The sequence below is a fragment of the Cannabis sativa genome, chromosome 5 (assembly GCF_029168945.1).
Source record: "Cannabis sativa cultivar Pink pepper isolate KNU-18-1 chromosome 5, ASM2916894v1, whole genome shotgun sequence".
Taxonomy (NCBI): domain Eukaryota; kingdom Viridiplantae; phylum Streptophyta; class Magnoliopsida; order Rosales; family Cannabaceae; genus Cannabis; species Cannabis sativa.
In genome coordinates this window covers 65,571,395-65,583,439 of record NC_083605.1, presented here as the reverse complement: position 1 = coordinate 65,583,439, position 12,045 = coordinate 65,571,395, and the positions used below count along the sequence as shown (strand labels likewise).

The 12,045-nt window shown below is 28.1% G+C and overlaps 1 protein-coding gene across 1 annotated transcript; it reads right to left on the bottom strand.

Annotated features, from left to right (window-relative positions):
• Positions 1-1,923, bottom strand: LOC115715620 (flavonoid 3'-monooxygenase CYP75B137). Its single transcript, XM_030644276.2, has 2 exons — positions 878-1,923; positions 1-780 (listed from the first exon to the last, which is right to left on the bottom strand). The coding sequence occupies exons 1-2, from the start codon at positions 1,823-1,825 to the stop codon at positions 157-159; spliced, it is 1,572 nt and encodes a 523-aa protein (XP_030500136.2). The 5' UTR covers positions 1,826-1,923; the 3' UTR covers positions 1-156.
• Positions 1,924-12,045: the final 10,122 nt, after the last annotated feature.

Genomic DNA, 12,045 nt, shown 5'->3' with positions numbered 1-12,045 from the left:
TTTTATTTATTTAGTATACACAATATAAGAACACGTACACATTCTAAGTAAGATACAAGATAATGATATATGATTGCAAAAAAACAAACAGAGAGAGAGAGAGAGAGAGTGATACTTAATCACGGTACATTTTATTTTATTGCCGTTAGCATTTATTTAAACTAAATTATCAGAAATTTTGGGCGTGGGAATAGCTATTAAAGCGATCTTTTTCTTGAGAACAAGCCCAAACCTGTCAGAAATTTCAAGCTCAGTATCATTAGGTAATTTCCAATCAAAGTGGTGCAAGAAAGAAGCCAATGTATAGAGAGACATCTTCTCCCCTAAAGAAACTCCAGGACATATTCTTCTCCCTATTCCAAATGGAATATAATCGGAATTGTTACCTGTCAAGTTATAATCAACATTATTACCCATCAAGAACCTTTCTGGGATAAATTCCAAAGGATTTTCCCAAAGGCTAGGATCTCTTTGTACAGCCCATACATTTAGAAAAATGGCACTCCCTTTGGGTATAGTATAATCACCAACAATAGTAGTTTCTTTTGCAGAACGAGGTATTAAAAATGGCCCAGGTGGATGTACACGCAATGCCTCCTTAAACACAGCACTCAAGTATGTTAATTTGGGTAAATGAGACTCTTCTACGATGTTGTTCAATCCTACAATTTGTTTCAGTTCCTCATTAACTTTATTCATAACCTTTGGATGCCTCAGAAGCTCTGTCATTGTCCATTCTACCGATGTTGCTATAGTATCCGTAGCTGCCACGAAAAGATCCTGTTTAAAAAGAAAACAAAAAACATAAAAAGTCCATTTAAGAAATATTGAAATTTTTGATACATAGGGTGGTGTATATTTAAAATTATGTACGTACCGTAAGTACAGCTTTGATTTCGGGTATGGTAATTTGAGTTTCTTTATCTTTATTTTCATGATGACGCTCCACAAGGTACGTTAGAAGGTCCTTGTATTTGGATTCCTTGACTATGGGACTATTTTTACTATTCAACGCTTTCATCTGCTTAGCAATAGCATTATCAAACACCGATTGGAACACTTTATTAACCCTGCTTACATTTCTTCCAATTTTCTGTAAATCGAACCACTTAAGCAATGGAAAAACGTCAGAGATATTAGGTTTGCCTAACATCTCAACGAGTTCCTCTGCTGCAGCATAAAACAGAACAGCATCAATAGAGTCTTTTCCTTCCAAAGAACTACCAATCGTCATACTTATAATGCAACGAATTGTCCCTTGAAACGTCAAGAGCCCGATATTAATTGGGGTATCAATCTTTTCTTTGATGTTTTCAACTGACTTTCTCATCTCTTCTCTCCTCAGCCCTATTAGATCATCCATCACTGTATTACTTAGCATCTCACGAACCAAGATCTTTCTTAGCTTCTTCCAATCTGGACCATAGTCTTGGAAAGCAATGTCGTGTCCACCTTGACTGATGATTGTGGAAGCAACACCCATATCACGGTTGGCAAATAATGTGTCTTTTTCTTTAGCCACTTGGGAGACTAGCTCCTTTGAACTGACCACTACACATAGTTTTGTTCCCATCCAAAACTTGTAAATTGGACCATAAACATCAACCAAAGCTGCTAGGTCTATGTGAAGGTCCTCACCCAAATAAGGAAGGTATCCGACGAGCGGCCAGCCACGGGGCCCCGGTGGTAGGGGCCGAGCCACCGGTGCCGATGATAACTTCTTTCCAGTCCATCGGAACCATATTAAGGCAAAAGCTGCTACAGAGAAAAGAATTAAGATGTCAAACACTTGAAGCCCAAAATAATTGACTAAGTTATTCAACATAGTTTTCAGTTGTTGGTTGTAAGTATAGGTGTGTGTGTTTATTGTGTTTGATGAGAAGAACTTTGTGTTGGAAGAACTTTATATAGAGAGATTAAGGACGCCAATTTTTAACAGAGTATTTTATTATGTAGTAGATGGCGTCACTTTGTTGAAAATTATTTTTTAATTTCATTATTCAAATCCTAGGAAAAGTAAAATAATGTTTCAATGCAGGTCTCTTTACTCTTGTCTTCACTAAAAAAAAAATATCACGTCGTCCTTGAATAATTAATTTTTTTTTTAGGAAAAAAACTTGTTATAATTAATTAGTTCACCCTTTCCTACTTTTTTACTCACGAACTATACTATATCACTTTTATGACATGTATTAATTTTCATACATTGTTTATTAAATTTGAGAAAGGAAGAAAATAGTCTAACTCACACAAATTAGAGAGAAAATAAAAAGAAAATTCTTCTCAATTTTTATATGTTATACTTTTTTGTTTTCTAACTTAATTTATTTTAATTTTATTAATTAAAAATAAAAAACACATATGCTCTTTAAAAATCTATAAATAGAAAATAATTACATATTCTAATAATAGCAATTTTGTAAAATCAAAACATTTTACTTTTATTAGTTATGTAAATAAAATAATATGATTTTGGTTTTCTTTCCAAACAATTTAGTAAAGAGCATAATAAATTATTGTTTTCGATTATTTTCTATTTTAAATCGATACATTTCTTTCATTGATTATTCTGATTCCAATTACAGTTTATAAAATGCGTCATTAAGTTTTTGCTCATTCCCTCTAAAAAAATAACAATTTGATGTTGTTGCAGTTAAAAATATATTTATATTATGGTTTATTTATTATTAATTTTTTTAAAAAAAATTTAAATAAATAGGTAAAATTTATTTCAAAACTAAAAAATTGATAAAACTTAGTTTTAAATTTTTTAAATATAAAAAGTATAACGTAGAACCAAGTATATACAAATCCAAACAATCATAGTAACATTCATAGAAGTTATTAATTTTTTTTTTTTTAAAAAAAAAGTAAAATACTAATAATCAACATTAAAATTGAAATACAAATCTATACACCATTAATATTAGGTTAATTAGTAATTTTTCCCCCCAAACTTTGACATATACCAAATTATGTCCCCTGAACTTTTTTTGCCGTTAAAAATTCCCCCTGAACTATTGAGATTGTCAAATTTAAGGACTTTTGTCTAATTTCATTCAATTTTATTGTTTCAGTGATTGTTTATGTATTAAAGCATGCTACCCAGACTTTGATATCTACCAAATCATTCCCCTCAAACTTTGATATGTACTAAATAATGCCCCGTGAACTTTCATCCATGTTAGAATTATTTTTACTAAAAAAATAGGCTAATTAGTAATTTTTCCCTCGAACTTTGACATGTACAAAATCATGCCCTCGAACTTTTTTGGCCGTTAAAAATTTCCCCTGAACTATTGAGATTGTTAGATTTAAGGACTTTTGTCTAATTTTAGTAAAAAAATTCTAACATGAATGAAAATTCAAGGGGCATGATTTAGTACATATCAAAGTTTGAGGGGCATGATTTGGTAAATATCAAAGTCTGAGGAGTATGGTTTAGTACATAAACAATCACTGAAACAGTAAAATTGAATGAAATTAGACAAAAGTCCTTAAATTTAACAATCTCAATAGTTCGGGGGGAATTTTTAACGGCCAAAAAAGTTCAGGGGGCACGATTTGGTACATGTCAAAGTTCAGGGGGAAAAATTACTAATTAGCCTATTTTTTATTGTATGTATATACGTTTTTTTGTATGGTATATGGTTTTTGTTGTCTATAGTATATCATTTATTTAAGATGATATTTAGTTTCTATTCTATTACATAAAAATTTTTTGGTATGTATTCATATTTTAATGGTGGTATATATAATTTTATTAGCATGATATATATATTTTTTGAGTATTAATTAAGTATTGTTATAATTTTTTTTGTGGTATATAATTTTATTACTACGGTATATTAATTTTCAGTACTACGATATATCAAATACTGATGTATATATTTAATGATATAATATATTTATTCATTTTTGTTACAATATAATAATATGTAATACTAAAAAAATTATATAACTTAATTTTATCAAATATGTGATAAATATATTTTTATAATTCTTATTAGCTAATTTATTATATTTGGCTATTTTCTTAATTTTTTTTAAAAAAGAGACATTTACTATCTTAGTTTTTAAATTTAGAGCCATTTTGCATCTCAGCCATTTTTTTTTTTATTTTTTTCTTCCAATTCATATTCTTAAAAAAAAAATACCTATCAAACAAAATTAAATTATATTTTAAAAATTATAGCAACAAAATTATATGAAATTTTCTTATAAAAAAAAATATACATATGAGTTAGGAAAAATTATAAAAATAAAATTAAAATAAGTATTGAAATTAACATAAAATAATGTGAAAAAAAAAATTAAAAATATAAAGAATAATTTTAAAAATTTATTTAAAATTTTTTTTCAATAATAAAAGTGCAAATAGAACTCTCATTTTATTTTAACAAACAAAAGAAAAAGGACCAACTTTGAAAACGAAGTGACCAAGAACAAATTGCCAGCCACAAGTTGAACTAATCATTTTGCTCCTCATATTTTTATTTCTATTACTTAATATTTTCTTTTTAACTAATCATGGTAATAAGACAAGAGAGTCAAATGTGTTATTTCCACTCCCTGGTCTCACCATCCCAGTCGCACTCCCGGTATCGCGGCCGGCTCCGTTCTTTGATGGTCATCCCCACCTCCATGTTTTGGTTTTTTGGTGAATAAGCCCACAATCTATATAGACTTAAAGCTAATTAGTAATTTTTTTCCCCGAATTTCAACATGTACTAAATCATGCCCCCTGAACGTTTAGGCCGTTAAAAATTCCTCTTGAACTATTGAGATTGTTAAACTTAAGGACTTTTGTCTAACATGGACGAAAGTTTAAGGGATATGATTTAGTACATATCAAAGTTTGAGGGGCATGATTTGGTAGATATCAAAGTCTGGGGAGTATGGTTTAGTACATAAACAATCACTGAAATAGTAAAATTGAATGAAATTAGACAAAAGTCCTTAAATTCAACAATCTCAATAGTTCGAGGAGAATTTTTAACGGCCAAAATAGTTCAGTGGGCACGATTTGGTACATGTCAAAGTGTAGGGGGAAAAATTACTAATTAGCCTAGACTTAAAGATGAGATATGGCAAACCTCAAAGATGCTAAAGACAATCTATAGTCTCACTGTTAAGTTTGTGCCATTTTGTTTGGCTTTTGTACCATATTATTTTACTAGTTTGCAATATATTATTAGCTCGTTTGCTCATGGATACAACCTCAAAAAATACTATTATCAATTTTTACAGATAAGTTTTAAATCTTGATTTTAATCATATTTTAACAATTTTAGAATAATTTTTCTGTTATTTTATATAATTTTTTTATCATTTATTTGTTAGCTAATTGACTTTGCTACTTTTTGGGCAAAATAGTTTAGTTAGATTTTGATTTGTTAAGTTTGATTAATCTCTCAATTTTTATGACCGGTGCATGTTAATTGACTAGTATATTTCTGCCTTGAGAAACTTAACTCTAATAGTTGGACATAAGAAATTAGTTTCGATACAACGGTGACATGCTAAGTCAAAAAAGCTTCAAAGATAAGATTTTTATTGTTAAAATATTAATTGAGTTTTATCCTTAATTTAAAAATTAAAATATTATCGTTGTATAGTGTGCTAATCCACTTTTTATATCTATGTATTTTGCAAGTAGTTTTCGTCCAATTGGTTGATTTTTTTCAGATGCCTGCCTCTTGAATGTGGTCTAGCTCAAGTTGTTTTGTCTAAATTTTCGAGATAATTTAGTCTTATATAAGTTGGTTTGTTTGTAGTGGCTCATATTCTAACTTTGTTTATCTTTGGCTAAACAATTAGCTTGTTGATTGGAAGTTTTTCTGCATCGACGATTGTCAAAGTGTGATTCAAATTACTCTTTCAAAAAAAAAAAACTTTTTTTAAAAAATTGACCATTGATAAAAAAATATTATTTTTATGGGAGAAAAAAATATAAATTTCTTAGGCACATAAATAGGTATGCGTGAATAAAAAATTATAAAGACAAAATTAAAAATATGTAATAGTAAAAAAAAATATATTTATTTTATGTGAACAAATATAAAAATATATAAAAGAAATTTCTATTGCCATGCATACTGTATTTTTTATTTTTTTTCAATTTTACATTTTGTTATATTGTTTTTATTTTTATATAAATTATTTTTATTTTGAGGTTATGTTGTTTTTATTTCGAGGTTATATTGTTTTTACTTTATAAAAATTATTTTTATTTTAATGTTATGTTGTTTCGATTATGCTGTTTCTACTTTTTAAAATGAATAAAAAATTAATTATAACACTATTGATGAAAAATGCCCCCTAGAAAATAATAGTTTATAGAAAATTGAGAAGGTCATCTGGTCATGTGCCATTGGCCATCGCTTTCTAAAGCCTGTGAGATGTTAAAGTGAAAAATAAGACATTTCAACCGTTGTATAATTATTTTTTTGTAAGGTAATAGTATTATTAGGGGTGTTTATCCAATTCAATCTGTATTATTTTATTCATAATCAATTCGATCTGCACTAAGATAGCCTTCGGTTAAGAGAAGTGAAAATATTGGATTAGGAATTAGAATATGAATATTGAATAGGAATAGGAACAGCAATAGAAACAGGAATAGGGACGGGAACAAAATGGAAATAAAATTTAAAATGTATAAAAAAATTGATAAAAAAATCATTCAATTTTTTTTTCTTGTTATGTTGGAATGGTCTTTCCTTTCATTTTAAAATGGAATAGTCATTCCACCAAATGGTAGAAGGAGCATTCCATTAGAATGTCATTCCAATATTTTAAAATACAACCAAATAAATGAATAAAATAAAAATTATTTCATTTCCATTCAATTGCATTTCATTACCTCCAACCAAACGCTATGTAAGTGTACAGATTTTTTATTTTAGATCTAATCCAATCCACACAATAACTCAAATCCAATTCAATCTAATTCGTAAAAGTATAGATTAAATCGATGATTTTAGATTGATTACTTTTCAATATAATAAATTATTTATTATTAATTAAAAAAGTAATTTTATTTAACATAATTAACAACAAAATAAAACAAACTATTGTTGTTTTATATCTCCAATAATAAATTAATATAAATAAAATAAAAAACAACAAATTCAAAATATGAAAAAAAAAAAAATTGTATGTAGAAAAAAGTATTTAATTTTGTTTAAATTGTATGTAAATAAAAAAAAAATTATATATAAGAATGAAATATATATTTGATTTATTAAGTTTTGAAATATATTTGTATTATATGTATTAAATTTTTAAATTACTAATATTTTACATTAAAATAGTAATTATATATATAATTTTTTAAAATTTTATATAGATATATGTAGATTGAATTGAATCGGTTACTTTTATATGTTAATCAATATTTAATCTGCACAAGTGTGGATTTTGGATTTCTTTTAATCTAATCCAAGCTACACAAGTGTAAAAATCCATACTTTATAGATTAAATTTGATTATATTGTAGATTAAATTGAATTGACTATTTTATAAACATCCATACATATTACAATTATTAATTAAAGGTTTGATTCGAATTCCTACTTTTTTTTTTTTTTTATTTAAGCGTTTATATATTACAACATGTTTTACATGGGACTCGAACCCAGAACCTTCAACACTCAAACACCCACCTATAGCCACTTGAGCTATCCCCAAGTGGTTTAATTCCTTCATCGCTACTAAATTAGTTTTAGTGACTTAAGGGCTGTATAAGTTTGAATATATAAATTTTCTCTCAATAATAGGTTGGATATTTCAACGGCTGGAAATAGAAAATCGTGAAATACAATTCATAAGCTATACATTTTTCTCCTACCATATTCATTTATTCAAATTTAAACATGGCCGGCGTGGCTCAACTTTGATTTTTCAGCTAAAGAACAATACCAATCTTTTTAAACACAAAAAACAATAAAATATATTGGAAATTGATTTGTTCTTTACTGATCATCTAACTAAAATAATTTTTCTTGATTTTGTCCTGTGATTGTACTTTCATATAATGTATTTCGTGATGTACGACAGCCGTTAGATGAGAGAGTTATTTGATCTGAGAGCTGAGATTGATCTAGGGGTAATTAGGGTTAAAAAATAGTAACGTACCCTGACACTCATCTAATGTACCCTGAGACTCATCTAATGTACCAAGGAATACATTCTGTGAAAGTACATCACGGGACAAAATCGTGTCCCTATATTTACATTATATTTGACCCACTAATTATAATTTATGTTCCAATATATAAATAAAAAATAAAAAATAAAATAATTAATTATATAGAATATACAAAAATTATTATATTTTTTTATTATTTAAATAATGTTAATATAGTAAATAAAAAATGTATAATTTACTAATTTAGTAAAAGTCAATAAGTTTTAATAATTAGTATTATTATAGTAAGTAAAAAAAATATTATTTATTGTGGGTTAAATTTGATACAATAATATGTAAGGGTAAATTGCGACATAAATACCTAATGTTTCAAATTTTATACACTTTAAATACCTAATGTTTATTTTTCGAGGCAAAAAAAACCTAATGTTACAATTTTTTTACACCGTTACTATTGTTTCTGTTATCTCATAAATATAGACACGTGGAGGGTTCAGATGCATTACATTTATTTTATTTTATTTTAAAACTTAATATTCTTAATATCAGAAACTAAATGATACTTGCTCCAAAAAAAAAAACCAGTTCTCAATTTTTACATGATATTGGAACTTTAATTCGATAATCATGTTCCATATACTGCACTGGTTAACTCAGCTATGGTAATTTAGTATTGTATGTCTTTTTTTTTTTAAACAAGAAGTATTTAGTTTTTGATATTCAGAATATTAAATTTTAAAATAAAATAAATAAATGTAATGCATTTGAGTCATTCACGTGTTTATATTTATGATAAGTCAACGGAAGTGGTAGTAAGGGTGTAAGATAATTGTAACATTAGGTATGTTTGCCTCCAAAAATAAACATTAAGTATTTAAGTGTATAAAATCTGAAACATTAAGTATTTATACTGCAATTTACCCTATTATGTATTATATTAAATTTGTCACAATTTTTCAATTTGACATAACTTTTTAACATGTATATTAAATTTAAGACAACTTTTAATTACTATTGAAGTAGTATTTTTTCATGCTAAAATATAATGATATATACCATCTTCTTAACATCATTGGAGATGCTCTAATAATGTTTGCCATTCCAGTCAACTTTAGATATCAGTCCAAATTAATAATGTTATAGAAAGAGATAGTGGACTAGTATTGATATAATGTAGCTTAAATTAATTTCCATTAATTTTTTAAGTATTGGCAAAGAAAAAATAATAATAGTCGCGTGGTACTCGAACGACCAACATACAACTGATTATTTTATCAATGCCGTTGCTAAAAAGTAGAGTAATTTTAGTCAACGAGATAGTTAATTTTAATTTTGACCAAATATAATATTAATTTTTTATTTTAATTATGTAATCTATTATTTTATTTAAGAAATTTATCATATTACGATATTAATGAGTTTTAATTGTGAATTTTTTTAATATTTGTTTAATTTCGATTTACTTTTTTTTTAATGGAAATAGAACATATTATGAAAGAAAATTGTCTATCAGATCTAAACATAGTAAGAATAATACTTAAAAACTCAACGTGGAAACGAACAGGAATAGTTATTAAATTATTAATAAGTCTATAATTTTACTTTATAATACTAAAAAATAACTTTTTACTTCAGTTGTAAAATGATACATAAATATTTTGTGACGGTTGTCACTATAATGTTTTTTTCTTTTAGTCACAACTAGGACCGACCTTGAAATTCAGTGAGCTAAAATTATTTTTGGGCCCTTATTTAGAAAAAAATGGTATTTTTCAAAATCAGCAAAAAAATTGTGTAATTTTAAAAGGAGAATTTATTTTTTGGGCCCTGGACTAAGTGGGCCATAGGCACAGGCCTAGCCGGCCTATGCCCAGGGTCGGCCCTGGTCACAACAAAGCTTATGACTAAAAGTAAAAAAGTTGTGACTAATTATAAATCATCATTCTTATGTTGTGACTAAAAAATTTATAACTAAAAGTATTAATCACAAAAATTATAGTTTATTGTGACTAAATGTGTTTTTAGTCACAATAGTTATTGTTACTAATAGTAAATTAGTAACAACTTGTAGCTAAATACTATGTTTTAGTTACAAAAAATTTATGTTGTGACTAGAAAATTATCACTAAAAGTAGCTATTTTTCGTAGTGTGTCTAAATCAACGTAATAACAGCAGACGCAAATAGTCAAGTTATTTGCTTCATTTCTAAACCGACGCAAACTGTTTTTTACTTCGGTTGAGAACTGAAGCAAAAAGTATGATCTATTAGCGCCAGTTCTTAAATGAAGCAAGAAACTTAGCTTCGAATTGTAACCGAAGCTAATTTGATTATTGTAAACTTTTTAAGGTAAAATAGAAGGAATACTCATGGGCATAATATGTTGAATCAATATATGATGATCATGAGACTTCAACCCGCCTAAAATAAATTTTTTTTGTATCTACCAAAGCCGAGACATTTAAGGAATACCCTTCAGGTACTTTCACTTGAGACGAACTACAGAAAGAGCATTTTTCTTCCTTAGTTAGGGCATAACAGGCCAGAGGTATAAAAGTTCGTTCACCACCCACTTTTGGATGTAAATTTTCTCTAATCCCCAACTTTTTTAGATCTAGACAGGATTTAATTCCATTCTTACTCCGACCAAGAATACTGAACAATGTATTAATCAAGTTATCAGAGTCATTTCTCTCAATATGCATCACATCTAAGTTATGACGCTAAACCAAATGCTCCCAATACTCAAGCTCAAAAAATATTGACTTATTCTTCCACGACCCATGAGGTTCATTTGTTACATCTTTACTTCCTCCTTTTCGTTACTTTGAGTTTGTTTTTTTTTTTTTACTTTCCAAGCTTGAACTAAACTTTATTCAATTTTTCTACCAATTGTTCCCCACTTAGAGGTGGGGGAGACATTTCAAATTCTTACTTACCATTAAATACCTTTTTCCAAGTCCAAAATATATTTTTTGGTGGCAAAAACTTTCGGTGCCCATATAAAAAAAACTTCTAGAGTGATTTAAATACTGAGAACATGTTTTCTATCTTCACAGATAGGACATCCCTTATATCCTTTCACACTATATTCAGAAATATTCACGAAAGTAGGAAAATTTTTAATAGTCCACAATAATATGGCTCTAAGATTGAATGAACTATTCCTATGGGTATCATATGCATCAACACCGTCATACCATAGTTTACTTAGATCATCAATAAGAGGATCTAAGTATAGATCAATATCAATACCAGGCTCTGAAGGGCCTGATATCAACAGTGTCAACATTGTGAACTTCCTCTTCATCACCAGCCAAGGCGGCAAATTATACATCACAAGTAAAACTAGCCAGCAACTATACTTACTGCTAAGGGAAGTATGTGGATTGATACCGTCTCCCAAAGACCAAGATGGATATTCCTAGGTTCATTGGCAAAGTTGAGCCATCTCGCATCAATAGATTTCCATGCGGGTGAGTCAGTAGGATGTCTCATCTTGCCATCTTTCACTCTATCGCTGGCATGCCAAATTAAATTTTCGGCATGATCCGTATTTCAAAAGAACCGAACCAAACGAGGTATGGGCGGTAGGTACCACAATACTTTTGCTGGAATACCCTTCTTTACCTCATTAGAAATTTTTCTTCTTTTGCCACCTAGACTCACCGCATGTTGGACAAGATCGAGGTCCACAAATTTCTTTCGATATAAGATACAATCATTAGGACATGCATGCATATTCTCACACTGCAAGCCTAACGAACACAATATCTTTTTTGCCTCATAGAAAGACAAAGGCACCTCATTACCTTCAGGCAATAATTTTCCTAAGAAAGCTAGTAAATTTGTCAAACTCTTATCACTCCATCCGTGTTTTGGTTTTAAATTGTA